The sequence below is a fragment of the Magnolia sinica genome, chromosome 5, assembly GCF_029962835.1.
Source record: "Magnolia sinica isolate HGM2019 chromosome 5, MsV1, whole genome shotgun sequence".
Classification (NCBI taxonomy): Eukaryota; Viridiplantae; Streptophyta; class Magnoliopsida; order Magnoliales; family Magnoliaceae; genus Magnolia; species Magnolia sinica.
In genome coordinates, this window is record NC_080577.1 from 25204546 (window position 1) to 25222760 (window position 18215).

Here is an 18215-nt window from a genome sequence, read left to right on the forward strand (position 1 = left end):
TCGGCAAGGATTGAGTCGGAGCCAACAGAGGGGATGTGTAATGGCTTCTTCTGAGTTCCAGGTTGATGTGAAAGCTCTACAAAAGAATTGGGAAGTCGAACTTTGGTTACTACCGAACCAGGTTAGACGAGCTGTCACTTACGAGCCAAGATTCGGCTCATCGGGCTTAGCCGTCCGGTTTGCTATGGCGAGGCCGCTCAACGGCTGAGTCGCGTTTTCCTCAACTGGGGTCTAAGATGCTCCGGTCCAGGCATTTCCATTCAATCAGTCAAGCCGAGTCCACCTTTTCCGAGGTCGGCTCATATTTTCCCATAACAGAAGCCCCCTGCTCTCCAAGTTCAAGCTTGGACTCAGGGAGTAAATGCCTGGGGACGTGAACCGCCATGCCTTCCTGAATGATGAGTCAGTAAGATTGAAGTGAACTGCCGCAATCATGGCTCTCCGCTATCGAGGCGTCATATTACTGCAGCTGCCTTTCGGGTACAAGCCTGTGGTAGGCGAACACGTGGCGACAGTTAGGGATTTGAATTGTCTGAGCGAGCGGGGCATTGCCACGTGGACGTCGAGAGGTGGAGGGTCGTCCGTGCATTAAATGCCATTCATTGTTGGCGGCACACGACTCTCGAGGATCTTAGCTTGGACTAATGATAAGCCGCCACGTATACCATAGGGCTTAGCATCACGCCGTTTCAGCTCTCGAAACGACTGTCCGTCATGATTGCAGATAGTCAATTTGGGCTATAAAGACCGCCCTCCATCTCCATTTGGATCCGCTTGCATCTTATTTCTCAAAGAGCTTGCGCTGCCAATTATCTTCTGGAGAGCAGTTTCCTGTGAGTTCTCTCCTTCCCAAACCTTCTTTCAATTTCCTTTCCTCATCATGTCGAACGGCTCAGATAAGGTTTAAGTAGTCCGAGTAGGAGGAGATGAGTCTGAGCCGGAGAGTACGGACTCCAAGTGCAGGGGCTCGGAAGGTCCCTTTGAGGCGATTCCACTCCAACCTCCAGCAAAGAAGACTGTGGGCCCAAAAGCAAAGGGCTGTGCCAGAGGATCGAGGAGAGTACGTCGGAATCCAGTTGGAAGGGCCATGGCCGGGCCCTTGGGAGGCCGATCCGAGGTGGTCGTGCCTGGGGGCTCAGTCTTGATCGAGTCCCAAATGGCTCAGATTCGCGCTGAGTACCAGTTTCCCGACTCGGTGCACATCAGAGCTCCTCCCCTCGACGCTCCGGGAGATTCTGCTGATGGGGATGTCACCATCTTCATTTACGCCATTTAGTGCGGACTTCAGTTTCCCATTCATCCATTCGTGCGCTTGATGACCGCACGTTTGAGGCTGGCGCCGGGTCAGCTTGTCCCTAATGCTTGGCGGATCTTGATCTCTTCAATCATCATCTGGCACTAGCTTAAGAACCAGGATTTAACGCTGGACGAATTTTTGTCTATGTACCAAGCCAAGCATGACTCGGTTGAGCCATGCTGGTACTACTTTTCGGCAAGGAGCCAATGCACTCCAGGCCTCAAAGCCAGATTCCCTTCTTCCAACAAGGATTGGAAGGGCAAATGGTTCTGAGCTTTGGGAGAGTGAAAGGCACCTACATCTGAGCTAGGCAGCCTGCGGGTCAGAGTGCCCACGAAAAATTTCAACCCAGGTTGAGCCTTTGAGATTCATGCCACATTTTATATTTATGGCCTGTTATTTGTTCTGATTTGTGTCTTCTGTTTGTAGATTATCCAAAGGGTCCTCTCAAACTGTCTTCCTTCCTCTGAGCCCAAGTTGTAAGGGCCCGGGTGCTCAAAGAGGAGCAGCATGTCTGGCATAGTATCATCACTCTGGATTCTGTAGATTCAAGCCTCTCCCCACTACCCTGGGTGAGTCTCGTGACTTCTGCATGCAACTTTAGTTTTCCTTGTAGACACATTTCTGAGCTGAACTCCTATGACTAGGTATGGCCAAGGCCTCAAGTTTTAAGAGGAAGAGGGCGTCGGTGCCGCGTCCCTCTCTCAACGTGATAATGCCCTTAGAGCCCCTGTGTGAAGATCACGACAAAGAAGAAGAAAACTATCCCTTTCGCGATTGACCCTGTTGCAGTCGAACCCGCCTCGGCACCTGCTCCAGCCCCACACCCCCGCCTGGGATTGAGAGGGAGGTGGTCGGAGAGACTACTGTTGTGAGTCTCTCCCACGATAGGGACATCCTGGATGAGCCCATGGACATCAACCTCACTGCTACTGAGGTAGATTTTGTAGCCGGCAGAACAGACACCTTGATCAGAGGTGCTGTCGTGCCCGAGGCTGAGCCTCAAGCCTCAGTTGCTAGTGGCATTGGGGGGGGGGTCTAATTCCTCCTTCAGGATCGGAGACATTTCCACCCGGTTATCGCATGTCTCTTCTGGCCGACTGGGCGGCCAAGCATGCGCCCGAGAAATCGATCCCCAATACTCTCACCCGCCTTCCCGAGTCGTTCGTCAATGACTACGCCTCGGTCTGCTATACGGTAAGCTTTCAATGTGACTTGCTGGCTCTAATTGTCGTTTTCTATTCTCTAGCCCCTTGCTTTTTCAGGCATTGCCGATGTTTCTTTTGATTCGAGAGAGACTAAGGGTAATGACCCAGATCGAGGGGGAGAAGGCCGAACTGGAAGGGCTTCTGAAGACCTCGACCGCGGAGCAGGAGAGGTTGAAGGGCCCAGTAGGGGAAGGCCAGTTAAGGGTGTTGATGCTTCAAGGGGAGGTCAATGAGCTTCAGTCTCGCTTGGACTCGGTTGAGTCTGAACTGATGAGCTCAAAGGCTCTCCTTGAACGTGTGGAGGAGGACAATGCGTGGTTGGCAGTTGAACTTGGGCAGGCTAGACGTGACGTTGTCGAGGAGCTAGCTAATCAACGTGCCGAGCTTGAAGCATCGGTTGCTTCTCAGGCTGCTGCGGCTGTTGAGGAGTTCAAGTCTTCGGCAGAGAGGTCTGTCGAGCAGGACATGGTCTACTACTATGCCTATAACGCCACCTACAACACCTGTTTGGGTGATGTTAGAAGACTCTATCCGAATATCGACCTCAATGCTCTGGCTACCGAGGAGGTCGAAGATGCTCCTACTGCTGAGGCCGAGGACGCTCATGCTGCTGCTGAGGCCAAAGGCGCTCCCGACGTTCAACCTCCCAGCTCTACGACCGATCCTCCTCATCGAAACGAATAATTTCATTTATTATTTTTGTAGTGAAACACTAGTGCTTTTGCGTTTTTTACTTTGAATCTTGTTTTTTGGTTGATGATTCCATTGGTTGATTGTGGATTGCTTGTGGGGTTTGTCGAAATGTTGAATGACGAATCGACCTCTTCTATAAGGGTCGGCTCACCGAAGGATTTCATTTTTACATGTGAGAAATGGTACCTTGTAGCATGCTCAGGTGACGAGGCAAACATCTTTTTAGGTGATCCGTTCGTCATTGGGATCGTCTCCCTCAGGGGAAGTCCCATGTAGACTAACTTCATGTAGAAAAGTATCCTTTATTCAAAATGTAGTCATAACAAGTGGTCTCCACCCTTACATTGTTCGCCTTTATGGATATTAGATTTTCAAATGCTCGGTGTTCCAGGGGTGCGACAATGGTCGTCCTTCCAAATCCTCTTAGCGATAGGATCCTGGCTTAGCCGAGTCAACTACTCGGTAGGGCCCCTCCCAGTTTGGGCCAAGGGACCCCACCCCTGGTTCTGTTGTATTTTGGAACACGCGGCGAAGGATGAGATCTCCTCGTCGGAATCGCCTCATTTTGACCCTGGAATTGTATAAACGGGCGACTTGCTAATGCCGAGCAGCAACCCGTAGTCTGGCGATGTCTCGCAATTCTTCAAGCAAGTCGAGGCTTGTCGCAATCTGCTTGGTATTCTGATCATCTTGATAAGTCCGTACCCCAGCGGTGGGGAGTCCTATCTTGACCGAGACGACAATCTTTGAGTTGTATGATAGGGAGAACGGGGTCTCTCCTGTAGTTGATTGAGCAGTGGTTCTGTATGCCCATAGAACAAACGGGAATTCCTCAGCCCAATTGCCCTTAGCTTTCTCCAGTTTTGTTTTGAGATGGTTCTTGATGATTTTATTCACAGCTTACACTTGGCCATTGGACTGAGGATGACGAGGCAACAAATAGGCGTTGACGATGCCGAGCCTTCGGCACATACCTCTGAATCGGTCGTTGTCCAACTGTTTCCCGTTGTCGGACACAATGGTATGTAGGATGCCGATCCGATAGATGATGTTCTTCCAGATGAAATCTGTTATCCTTTGCTCAGTAATCTTTGCCACAGGCTCGGCCTTTGCCCATTTGGTAAAATAATCCATTGTTATGATCACGTATTTAGTTTGTCCCTTACCTGGTGGCAGAGGCCCGATGATGTCAATCCTCCATTGAGCAAACGGCCACGATCCGCTCGTAAGGGTCAATTCCTCCACCAGTTACTTCTGGATGACTATGAATCTCTGGCATTTATCGCATTTTCGGATGAAATCCTTAGAATCTTCTTGGATTGTTGGCCAGAAGTACCCCTGACGAATTATCTTCTGTGCCAAGGCGCGACCGCCAGAGTGATTCCCAGAAATCCCTTCATGTGTCTCTCAGATCACATATTTTGCTTCGTCAGGTTGCAGGCATCTTAGGTAGGGTTAAGAGTACCCTTTTTTTTATACAAAGTGTCACCTATGATCGTGTACCGTGCTGCCCTGACTCTCAGACCCTGAGCTTCCAACTTATCCTTGGGGACCTTGCCGCTCATGAGGTATCTAACTATAAGATCCATCCAACTCGCAATTGCCACCACCGGGTTGATGGTTTCTTGGTCAACTTGACTGATACTCGGTGTATCCAGGAATTCCATGGGGACGATCCTCGAGATGTTCCTTTCCGTTGCCGAGGCCAGCTTTGTAAGGGCATCGGCCCAGGAGTTTTCAGCTCTTGGTATTTGACTCACGATGCATTCCTTGAATTTTTCCATTATTTTTTGTGTTTCACCCAAGTAGGCTATCATCCTCGCCTCTTTCGCCTCGTACTCTGTTGACACCTAGTTCACAATGAGTTGGGAGTCGCACCAGACATCGATGAGCTAGGCTCCTAGGTTGACAGCTAACCTGAGTCCAACCAACAGTGCCTCATAGTCTACCTTGTTGTTTGAGGCCTTGAAGCCGAGCCTGATCGCGTACTGAATGGTAGTCATGTAAGGTGCGACCGGGACGATCCCTGCTCCTCGTTTTGAGTTGGATGACCCGTCCACGAACAGGGTCTATCTATCAGACCTTATCACTGCCCCGGCATCCTCAGGGGATGAATGAACTGGGGGAACGGCAGGGTTCGTCGTTGAGTCTGTTGGTTCCTCGGAGTTTGCAGTTCGGAGTGGTAAATTTTGCTATAAAATCAGTCACTGCTTGACCCTTGATTGCAGTCCTCGGTCGATACTGTATATCAAATTTTCCGAGCTCAACAACCCATTTAGTCAGTGTCCAGATACTTCGGGCCTCTGGAGTACCTATCGGAGTGGTGAATCTGTGATGACGATGATGGAATGTGCTTGGAAGTATGGACGTAGCCGTCGTGCAAAGACAACCAGACTCAAGGCTAGCTTCTCCATGCTCAGGTACCTTGTCTCTGTTGGAACCATCGCCTTGCTGGTATAATAAATAGGATGTTGTTTGCTCTCAGCTTCTCTGATGAGAGCCGAACTAACGGCTGATGCAGAAACCGCCAGGTAATGGAACAAGGGCCCTCCTTCCTCTAGTTTGGACAGTAAGGGAGGTGACCCTAAATATCGCTTCAGTTGCTGGAAGGCCTGCTCGCAATCAGGGGTCTACTCTGCCTTCTTGTGACCCTTCAATTGCTGGAAGAAGGGGAGGCACGGGAGAAGGACAACGAGAGATGTAATCTTTTACTGATTCTCCACTTTTTTGCTTGAGGGTGAGTAGGTGAGTCGATGGCTTACGACTCTTCTTTTCGACAATAAACTGTGTCAGGAATGCCCTACTAAGCTCAGCGAACGTGCTGATTGACTTTGACTTAAGTTGTCGGTACCAACTTCTTACAGCCCCTGTGAGGTTTATGGAGAATGCTCTGCACATCATTGCCTCTAATGCCGACTGGATTTGCATCCAAGAGCGGTAGGATTCCATGTGCTCTATCAGGTCTCCTGAACTGGAGTATTGGATGATGGGGGGCATCTTGAACCTTGGGGGCATTGTCGTGTCCATAATTTCACTAGTAAATGGAGGCTTGGTCTCCTCCATCGTTGCTTCTACTACAGTCGGGGTCTGAGTTTGGTGATCCCGTTGCAAGCTCTTGATTTGGTTTCAGAGTTCATCAAGCTGGGCTTCTCATGGGTCTCTATTCTCAGCGACAGTTTCATGAGGAACTTCGACCTTGGGCATTTTGCCCCTTCTTCTCCTCTCCAGCTCATGGCAGAGGTCAGTTGGGGCTAACACCGAGGTCTCAGATACATAAGTCAGTGCTCGAGTTGCCGCATTTCGCACGAGATTCGGAGCCCGAGTTGACATACTCTGGGACGCTCCTGCTCGGGAACTTATGAGAACGGGTTACTCTACTGCCACTGGGGTGACTTGTCCCTGATCAAGGGGTGGTTGTTGTCTTGTCCTCCGCTGCTGCTTCATTTGGTTTATCTCGTCGACCAATGCCTACACTTGGTTCTGCAACGCATGATACTTGCCTCATCGGCTTCGAGTCTGTTGAGACGCACCGACTTACGTATCTGAGACCTTGCGAACTTACGAGAACGGGTTGCTCTGCCACCACTGGGGCGACCTGTCCCTGATCAAGGGGTGGCTGTTGTCCTATCATCTGCTGCTGCTTCATTTGGTTTATCTCATCGACCAACGCCTGCACTTGATTCTGCAACGGACGATACTTGCCTCCTCGGCTTTGAGTCTATTGAGATGGTCCCATTAGAGCTGATTCAGCATGAAGTATTGAAGATGAGCGTCGTTGTCCAGTAGGCTCAGGTTCTGTCATCGCTACTAGAGGTGCTTTCTTCTTTCCCCTAACCGTTTATATGGTAGAGTTACTAAGACTTTTTTGTATCTCAGACCATCCCACAGAAGGCGCCAAAATGTTGATGCAAAAATTTGGTTCACTCTCGTGGAGCCCTGTAATTCTACACAGGAGAAGGACAAAAGAGACCCTGGCTATAACAGGGGACCCTCCGATGCCAAAGTCAGGCTAGGAATCTGAGTCTAAGTAGTTTAGCTGGGGCTTAAGGTGTCAGATATTGCGTACCTGTTCCTATTGATATGTCTCCTATTTATACCTTTTGAGCGAAGTAAACGTGCCCGTCATTCTCGGGACGATCTCTGCCTATAGGAGTGAACAACACATGCGCTGATGTTGGCAGTTACCCAGAGATCGTGCGTCGGATCCTACTCTATGCGTGTGTTACTGGAGTTGATCCTTGAGTGTGACCACTGTAAGAACTCTATTTAGTGGGCCTCACTGATCAACGGTCTGGATTGTTATACAGTTGGACTGGATGATTGAGTAGACCAGTGGGCCCCACTTCAGGTGATGCGCTGCGCAGTCTATCTGCGCAGCTCTGCGTACTAGGGCTGGAATGCTATAGCTGTCTTACGCAAACAGCAGTTTGAGTTGAACTAGGATGCTACAACGTGGAGCATGGGAGAGAGAGTTGTGATGGGTTTCAAACTCCCTCTCCACAGACTCTATAAAAGAGAGCTGGGTCCCCAATCCTACACCACAGCAAAAATTCGAGTCCCATCTACTGATTTGCAGAAAGGGTGTGAAGGAGAGGAAGATCCTAAGCTCTAAAGGAATTCTGGTATTCTGGTATTCTTATCCGGCTTCCATGGCGGCGTCTCAGCTAGGTAAGCTATCTGAACCCCTGATCGCCATGTCCCATGCACAGACAGATCCGTGGGCCTATTCCGCATATAGATTAAGTCCCACAGTTGGTATCAGAGAGATCTGTGCATAGGCATAGATGATCACATCCAGCCACATCTGATCACATCAGGAATTTACGAATTCCTGAAACAGTTGTGATCAGGGATTTTCGAATCCCTGAATCCTGAAATGTTCAGATTAGGGATTTGAATTTCGAAAACCCTGAAACCAGTTTTTTTTTTAAAATTGGAATTTCGATTTTCAATTAGGGTTTTTTCAGATTTGAATTCCCAAATTATAAAATATTTGGGATTTCGAATTCAAATCCTCAGATCCAGAATTTAATTAGGGATTTTCGAATCCCTAAATTCAGAAATCAGTTAGATTAGGGATTTCAGATCTACAACCCTAAATCCAGTTTTTATTAGGGATTTAGATTTGAATCCCCAAATCCAAATTCTGCAATTAGGGTTTTCCATTAAAAACCCTAAATTCAGTCATCGCATATTAGGGATTTTCGAATCCCTGAATTTAGAAATCCAGAATTGAGGATTTCGAATCCCAAATACAGATCAATTAGGGATTTCAGATTCCAAAACCCCAAATACAGCAATTGGGGATTGCAAAATACTGATTCCAGAATTCAGATTCGAAACCGAAAAAAAACCCAAAATTGGGGATTTTATACCCACCTGTGTCTTCAATGGAGGCGGTCATGGATTACAGCACCACTGTCGGCCATGTAACCCACCATCAGGGAAGACCAGACGTCCGACCGGCTGCGAATCCATCTGCAGAGAAGGAGAAATCTCCCTCTCCCTTCAGTAGCCGCCCCTAGTAGGTCGAAAACGGCGTAATTTCTTCTCGAATCAGCGTCGTGGACGATGGCGTGACGAGATCTTCCACAAACTTCGGAAAATCTCACGAAAGGGAAATTTTTTCTTCTTCCCTTAGTCGATCGCTGCTCGGACGAAACCGACCTCTTAGGAAGTCGGGTGTCTGATTGCTGCTCGGTCGAAACCGACCTTATAAGTAGTCGGGTCAGTGGACCCGATTACATACAGCGTCTGATACATTCTGCGGACCTGCACTGACAACCGGCCCATTGCACATCTGGGCCATCTGATTTATATCTCGTGTCTTGTAGCAGGCACATTGTACACATAAAGTGTTTTTTTTATGTGGTATGCATCATTGATGTACCATGACCATTTTAGCTAAGGGTCCAATTTTTGGACCATTCTAATTGAGTCACATGTCAGCACACATCTAATTAATGTGAACAATTTACCATGAGGAATTAATCTTATGCATTCTCTTGATAGGTAATGCAAATAGTAAACTATATTTGACAAATATTTAGTATATGGGCTGATCCATCCATGTTGTAGACACCCATGAATGAATCCACACATCCAGTTATTTAAAGGTTAATGTTTCTTATCTATCATGTAAATGCAATGTACTAGATTTGCTTTACTCATTCAGTGATCAAATAATAGTTCTGATTCGGCCCTATAGTTGGCCCATCACCCATCTTTAAGTATTGATATGGACCGTTGGAATATGAGGTGTGAAACCTATTTATATATTTCACTTTGAAGAATTCCAAAAGGTCAGTATCAACTAACTTATGGACCGCATCGGACTAATTAAGAAATAATCCATAGAGAGGCAGGATTATAATAGCAATCTTGCAGTCTATATTTGTAGTTTTGGATTCGGTTGTGTTAGCCACCATAGTGACCTCAATCAATGAAAATTCTACAAGTACAAACTTGTAACATTGGATTAGAATGATTGCATACAGTTGCGTTCACGTCTTCATGCATGCAGTAATGAAAACACAGATGATTACCGTTTGGCAAACGCGTGAACAGGTGAAGTAAATGGTGCTGGTAATGTAAAACTGAAAGACTCATCTCACCCACAGGTGTTGAGTGTCTCAGATTTACATCACTGACATCACTTAGCTTCATATTTAGGAGGATTACTAACATGTTGTCATTACCACCCATAGGAGGAATGATGATGATGTAACAGATTCTCACTAGGATGAGATGGTTGGGCCCATCGTCATCCTGGATAATTCAGTTGATGCCTCCCTTAGCAACTGAATCAGTTATCTTTGCCTGATATTTTGTTTACTAAACTGTTTTGTGAAATAATGAACTAATGTGAGTATATGTGTATCTCTTATATTTCAGTCTCAATTCCAACTAATACGCATCAGGTCCCTGCCTTAAATGGGTCTAAGAACGCCATTGAAGTTGTACTGGGCTGTCTTCAATTAGATCTTGCCCTGATAACACCAGAACCGCCAAAGCCATCTGATAATGCCACTGAAGCTGAATATAATAGATGGGTTGCATGGTTTAGATCAAATGATACATGCCTGAAAGTCATTAAATATTCAATTTCTGAATCGATGAAGGGTGCCATGCCTGAAACAGATAAGGCCAAAGTCTGAAATGGGAAAACGATTCAAGAAATCTGATAAATCTGAAGTAGGCATTCTTCTGAATAAATTGACTCGCTCATCTTACGGTGGAAAAGGCAACATCCGTGAATACATTGTAGAGCAGATCGAAGTTGTTTCTAAGATTCGTGCTCTAGGGCTTGTACTCACTGATGATCAATTGGTTCATTTGATCATGAACAACCTACCTCCCCAATTCGGCACGTTCCTGGTAAACTATAACACTCTGAAGGACATGTGGACATTGGATGAACTCATCACTCAGTGCGTCCAAGAAGAAGACAGGATCAGACAGATGATAAAAGTTCAAAATGTTAATATGGTGACTTCAGGACAAGGGCATGGGCAGGGGAATAAAGGTAGAAGGAAGAGGAAACAAGGTTCTAATAATGGATTCTCTGGTCCTCCATCTGGAAACCATGAGAATCAATCTGGAAATGGATCTAAACGCAAACGGGTTAAAGGCAAACCGTGCTTCTTTTGTAAAAAGACGGGTCATCTAAAGAAAGACTGCGAAGGTTTTAAGAATTGGCTCATAAAGAAAGGTAATCATTCTGTTCTTGTCTGTTTTGAATCTAATCTGACCGATGTGTCAGCGGATTCCTGGTGGATAGATTATGTACTTCTATATAGGAATTACTACAGGCAAGCCACCAACTGATGCGGAGCGCTCAGTATACGTAGGCAATGGTGTCAAAGTTGACGTGGAGGCAATAGGAGTCTATAGGCTTAAGTTGAAGTCTGGTCATTTTTTGAATTTAGTTAATACATTCTGTGTGCCGTCTATAAGGCGCAATTTAGTTTCAATTTCCTGTTTGGATAAGTTGGGATATTCGTTCCACTTTGGAAATAAAAGTTTTAGTATTTACTTTAATTCGATTAAAGTTGGAACCGACTCTATAGTAAACAACTTATACCAGTTAGACTCGATTGCCTCTCATGTTTATAATATTAATACCTTGCATGGAAATAATGTAGGATCCAAGCGAAGGCTTGACTATGAGAATTCCTCCATGTTGTGGCACAGGAGACTATGCCATATATCTCGTGAGAGATTAGACAAGCTTGTGCGAGAAGGAATTCTGCATTCTCTAGACTTCTCCGACTATAAAGTATGCATTGATTGCATAAAAGGGAAATAGACTAGAACGAGAAAGAAATGTGCAACTAGGAGTGTAGATATATTAGAGGTTATACATACAGATATCTATGGACCATTCCCTACAACCTCATGGAGTAGCTACAAATATTTCATTACCTTTATAGATGACTACTCTCGCTTCGGGTACCTATACCTTATCAGTGAGAAATCAAATGCCCTAGATGCTTTTAAAATCTATAAGGCTGAGGTTGAAAATCAACTCGATAAGAGAATTAAAGTTGTCAGATCTGACCATGGTGGTGAATACTATGGCAGATATGACGAATCAGGATGCAATCCAGGGCCATTCGCTAAATACCTACAGGATTGTGGCATTGTTGCTCGGTACACTATGCCTGGTGCAGAATGGAGTTGCTGAGAGGCGTAATCGCACCCTTATGGAGTATGGTCAGCAATTCAACATTGCCAAAATCCCTTTGGGGTGATGCGATCAAAACCGCAGTTCATATATTAAACAGTCCAGCAAAGCAGTAAGCAAAACTCCTTTTGAGTTGTGGAATGGAGAAAACCAAGTCTCCGATATCTACATGTTTGGGGTTGTTTTGGAGGCCAAAATTTATAACCCGCATGAAAAGAAGCTTGATCCTAAACCATAAGTTGTTTCTTCATTGGATACCCAAAGATCAAAAGGTTATCGATTCTTGTCCTTCCCACTCCATCGGGATTGTTGAGGCTGGGAATGCCAGATTCAAAGACACCGAAAATAGTGGGAGCACGAACATAAGAAATTTTGTATTTGAGGAAAAATTGACTCCTATCATAGTCAATCCAGATCACGTGGACATGCAGTCACTGCAGAGCACCACGTAGAACCTCATATACAAACCACTGATGAGGAAAATCAAGATCAGACCCAACAAGCTGAACCATTAAGAAGATCTGAAAGAGAGCGAAGGCCTGTAAATCGAGACGATTACATCGTATACTTACAGGAATACGACTTTGACATAGGGGTGGAAAAGGATCCTGAATCCTTTACACAAGTCAAACAAAGTGTTGATCTTTCTCGTTGGTTTAATGCCATGAAAGATGAGTTGAAATCCATGCAGGACAATAAAGTATGAGATCTTGTAGAGTTACCCACTGGAATAAGGCCGATTGGTTGTAAATGGATATTTAAAACCAAACGGGACTCCAAAGGTAATGTCGAACGATATAAAGCCAGACTTGTTGCCAAGGGTTTTAACCAATGTGAGGGCATTGACTTTAAGGAGACTTTCTCACTCGTATCAAAGAAAGACTCATTCAGGATCATAATGGCTCTTGTAGCTCATATGGATTTAGAGTTACATCAGATGGATGTAAATACTATATTTCTCAATGGGGATCTACATGAGAATGTGTACATGTTGCAGCCCGAAGGTTTTGTAGCTACTGGCGCAGAACATTTAGTTTGCAAACTTAAGAAGTCCATCTATGGGTTGAAACAGGCATCGCGGCAGTGGTACCTTAAGTTTCATGAAGTAATTTCTTCATATGGCTTTGTAGAAAACACTGCAGATGAATGCATCTACATTAAAACCAGTGGGAGTAAGTTCGTTATGATGATTTTGTATGTTGATGACATTCTGTTAGCTAGCAGTGATACCAGGATGTTGAGCGACACCAAGAAATTTTATCTCAAAAGTTTGAAATGAAAGACCTTGGTGAAGCTTCTTACGTCATTGCCATTGAGATTCGCCGTGACAGAACACTTGGACTGCTCAGCTTGTCACAGAGGACCTATATTGCTAGGGTACTCGAAAGGTATGGCATGCAAAATTGTGCTTCAGGAAAGTCCCCCATTGTGAAGGGCGACAAATTTGGTTTATTTCAGTATCCAAAGAATGATTTAGAAAAGAATCGAATGAAATAATTTTCGTACGCATCAGTAGTAGGGAGCATCATGTATGCTCAAGTCTGTACCGATCGGACATTGCCTTTGTCACTGGAATGTTGGGAAGATATCTATCTAATCCGGGAATGCAACATTGGATAGGAAAGAAAGTATTACGGTATATTCAGAGAACGAAATATTCGGACTCACATACAGAAGATCTGATTAGTTGGAGTTGATCAGATATTCAGACGCAGACTTCGCAGGCTGTGTTGACACTAAGAAGTCTACTTCAGGATACATCTTCATGATGGTGAGAGGAACTGTGTCGTGAAAAAGCGTGAAACAGTCTACCACAGCTTCATCCACTATGGAAGCTGAATTTATTGCCTGCCATGAGGCATCTAATCAGGCATTATGGTTATAGAGTTTCTTCTCAGGTTTGCGGGTATTGGAGCATATCCCGAAACCATTGAGAATATTTTACGATAATTCGGCTGTTATTTCCTTCTCTAGTAATAACAAACATTTGTCAAGGTTGAGGCATATCGACATCAAATATCTTGTTGTAAAGGAAAGGGTTTAGAATCATCAAGTGTCCGTGGAATTCATCGGCACTGAGCAGATGATTGCAGATCCGCTCACTAAAGGGCTCCCTATCACGCCATTTCAAGAGCATGTAACATCCATGAGAGTCATTGATCCCACAAATGTTTTCAGTTAGTGGGAGTTGAGCGTACTTTGATTTTCACAGACATTTAGAGATCTCATTTTATACAGTTTGTTTGGATGATTTTGATATAAAGATTTATTTCTGCTTCTCTACATATATGCGCAAATTTTGAATAAGTGGAACTACAGTTGTGTCTCGTTGGAGACATGAAAAAGCTTCAGGACCTCTTAAGGATAGGCACATATTATCACACTAAAGTGTGTAATCCTTATACCACATTTCCTAGTTCGTGATCTATGTCGTTAAGATTGAAAGTATTTGTGATCGCGCTTAGACTCACTTCGCCTAAATTAAATGTTGTGATGACTACCGCGTTTCGATACTGACTGTTTTGATGGACCAGATTGAATAGCATTACTCATATTATCCAACTGTTTTCATTGGTTAACCATTTAGATATTTTCTTAAAATATCAAAACTTGTTTACAAAATTATTATATATATGACTATCATTGACGTTGCTCAATGAGGCCCAAGTGGGAGAATGTAAGAACTCTATTTAGTGGGCCTCACTGATCAACGGTCTGGATTGTTATACAGTTGGACTGGATGATTGAGTAGACCAGTGGGCCCCACTTCAGGTGATGCGCTGCGCAGTCTATCTGCGCAGCTCTGCGTACTAGGGCTGGAATGCTATAGCTGTCTTACGCAGACAGCAGTTTGAGTTGAACTAGGATGCTACAACGTGGAGCATGGGAGAGAGAGTTGTGATGGGTTTCAAACTCCCTCTCCACAGACTCTATAAAAGAGAGCTGGGTCCCCAATCCTACACCACAGCAAAAATTCGAGTCCCATCTACTGATTTGCAGAAAGGGTGTGAAGGAGAGGAAGATCCTAAGCTCTAAAGGAATTCTGGTATTCTGGTGTTCTTATCCGGCTTCCATGGCGGCGTCTCAGCTAGGTAAGCTATCTGAACCCCTGATCGCCATGTCCCATGCACAGACAGATCCGTGGGCCTATTCCGCATATAGATTAAGTCCCACAGGTTCCATCTCCCTTCGAGCTGACCCTATAGCTTAGCGTCAACGTCTGAGCCGACCCTAAAGTCTGAGTCCTTCCATTGATAGTCTGAACCTGTAAGCGGGTCATGCCTGACCGTTGGTTAGCAAGGATCGGGTCGGAGCCAACGGAGGGATGTGTAATGGCTTCTTTCGGGTTCCAGGTTGATGTGAAAGCTCTACAAAAGAATTTGGGAAGCCGAACTTCGGTTACTACCGAACCAGGTTAGACGAGTTGTCATTGACGAGCCGAGATTCGGCTCATCGGGCTTAGCCATCCAGTCTGCTATGGCGAGGCCGCTCAACAGCTGAGTCGCGTTTTCCTTAACTGGGGTTGGAGATGCTTCTGTCCACACATTTCCATTCAATCAGTCGAGCAGAGTCCGCCTCTTCCGAGGTCAGCTCATATTTTCCCATAACAGAGCTATTGCTGACTTCTACCATGACTGCTAGTATTTTAGTGGGGCTGTTGCGTTGGAGAGTGAATAATTTATGTGATTGCTGTACTCTCTACCAAAGACAGATGTTGGATTACAATGCAAAGACAGACGAATGGCTGGTTCATATGACATCCCGATTGTCTATTTTCCATTTTGTTGTGTGGGCAGGCATTCACAAACTGATCACATAAAAGGAAATAGTAAAAACAATGAGCAATGATAGGGGATAGGACGCAGCCCCAATGTTCTCAATGGGATTCCTGAACCGTTTTGATTGACGGATTGCAAGGAAACACTGCGGTGGTTGGCATTCATGCTACAACAAGATTCAATGGTGATGAGGAGTGGGCCGCATCCTTGTAAAATTTCTTACTCAATGGAGCCAGCCTCAGATCGTCTGATATCGTTGGCATGCCAGCAAGATGGAATGGGATACACTCACGGCCTACTTGTGCCAGGTCAATGGACAATCTGATTGTTAAAAATGATGGTCATCCCATGAAAATCAACAGAAGCAAAAATTGAAAGAATCCAGTCATCAGATGCGTCACGTACTTTTCGTTGGATTGTCAGCTTTACATTGATTTCAGTGTTGTGGCCCGCCTGATGAGTGCATCATTCTGATTTTCACCATGATTAATATGATACATCTCACCATTTTATACACAAGTGACACATTGACGCTAGGGTAGGGTTTGCTTTATATTAGGCCAGGCCCGACATAACTATTCTGATTTGTTAAATGGTATGGGTTTGGGTCCAAGAACAGACCCAGTTGCTAAAATGGGTATGGATCTGGTTTGCTTTATACTAGGCCCGACTCAATCTGAACTCATTTAGTAAATGGACAGGTGTGCTCTATGTTACAAAGGACCCATCCGACTTGCACTTATCCAAACTCAATTTTAAACTCGATAAAAATGCTTGCATACCTTGACAAGTAATATGAAAAAAAGAGACTCATTAGACTTAAAATGAATATGGGTGGATCTCCCTCTACTAGACCCAAATCCATTTATAAATGAATTTGATGGCTTGACTCGTAACCGACTTAGACCCGTCCATTTAGTAAAAAGGTCCGGGTCTAAAATTTGGATAAAGAACTATTTAGTGAATGAGCATGTCTGGTTTTAGTTAAACCCTACAAGTGAAAGGGTCTTGTTCACCATGGTGATCTATGCGCTCCAGAATCCTGTTCACCATGGTGATCTACGCGCTCCAGAGTCCAAACCATTCACAAGGTCTGAACAACTGGGATGAAGGGATGCACCAAAATGCAAGCTATTAAAAACTCTGGTGAGCTACACCGTGGAGTGAAGAAAATGTCTGAGTAGCTTCAATGAACAGAGTCCTTACATCAATACTTCGTCTATTGACCCTCAATCTGTCTGTGCAGGGCTAGAGCAAGAGAGCATACCTCCATTTACTTTTAAAGATGATGGAATCTTTGGGCAGATCATCACAAGTTTCAATATGGAAAATGAGTCACTCTCAGCTGAATTCCCCACATCTTTAGATGATTGCTTGGAACACTTTGCATATTCAAACGAACCTATGATAAAAGAAAAGGTGAATGCCTCGCAACACAATACCTCCGTAGTTGTTACGGACCAAGAGAACCCTTATTCTGAAGCCCATCTTTCCCCAAATCCTAAACATTTATCATTAAAGGAGGAGGAATTAAAAATTGAACCGAAGTTTGAAACTTTTCATCACTTTCTGAGAATTTTTTTGAATTTTATCTGCTCATAGTGTCTTATTCAACATGGGATACTAACTTTGAAACTTTTTCTGTCATAGGTGAATCATATATACTTTGGATACCTCAAGTGATTAAATAACAAATTTTTGTTGGGGTCCATAAATTTCTCTAGAAATTCATGCTCTAGGGCATCAAAGCCTATTACAAAAAGAGCTTTTGGATGATCTTGTTAAGAAACCTACTGAGAAATTTATCAAGATATTGGCTGGAGGAGGAACCTTGCGGCATGACTGAATAGCTTTTCCCCTGCTTTCATAGGACTAGGGTAGTTTGCTTTATGTCATTTTAGGATAATTGGTTTTATGCTATTAGGATAGTTTGCTTTCTAGTTGCTCTAGGATAGTTTGCTTTTTGTTAGTTTGACTCTCGTGCTGACCTACTTTTATGCTGAGATCTCTTTGGAAAAAGCCTCTTAACTCATTCATCAGGTACTATCTTTCAATCATTTCTCCTTCAATTTCGTTGCCTCATGTGCATTACATGCTATATCTTTTACATTGAAGACAATGTAGATTTAAGGTTGGGGATGGAAAATTAGGTTACCTAATCAGTGTTTTTTCAGTCTTGAGCAAAAATTACGATTTTTTTTTAACTTTTTTTTTCTAAAAATTTTGTGAATTCGAGTGATTTTGAGGGCTATCCTTGATTTAAAAGTATAAAATACTTAATGTTGGTGACTTATGATTATTGGATTCAGTTATCTGTTATATTTCACAGTTAAGTTCGAAATATTCGATATTGAATTGTTAAGCTTGGAAGGAACCAGCCTGGGGAATTTGTCCATCATGTTCATTGAAAAAAAAAGTGAATACCCAGCTAAAAAAATAGTTGTGAATTCGAAAACGACTACTTGTTAAAGATCTTTAAAAAGGTTGAGGGGCCTTGGCCCCGTAACCAGTTTAGGGTATTGACATCGCGGGGTGTACTAGTTTCCTCAATT

General features: G+C 44.4%; 1 protein-coding gene across 1 annotated transcript; it reads left to right on the forward strand.

Annotated features, from left to right (window-relative positions):
* Positions 1-2347: 2347 nt before the first annotated feature.
* Positions 2348-3194, forward strand: LOC131247259 (uncharacterized). The gene is made up of 2 exons (XM_058247664.1): positions 2348-2494; positions 2563-3194. The coding sequence occupies exons 1-2, from the start codon at positions 2381-2383 to the stop codon at positions 3187-3189; spliced, it is 741 nt and encodes a 246-aa protein (XP_058103647.1). The 5' UTR covers positions 2348-2380; the 3' UTR covers positions 3190-3194.
* The last annotated feature ends 15021 nt before the right edge of the window (positions 3195-18215 follow it).

Bases quoted from the DNA above. Each gene is read 5' to 3' on its own strand.
- LOC131247259 (XM_058247664.1), top strand. From the start codon at position 2,381: ATGTCTCTTCTGGCCGACTGGGCGGCCAAGCATGCGCCCGAGAAATCG. The intron at 2,495-2,562 runs GTAAGCTTTCAA...TTGCTTTTTCAG, and splicing joins ACGCCTCGGTCTGCTATACG to GCATTGCCGATGTTTCTTTT.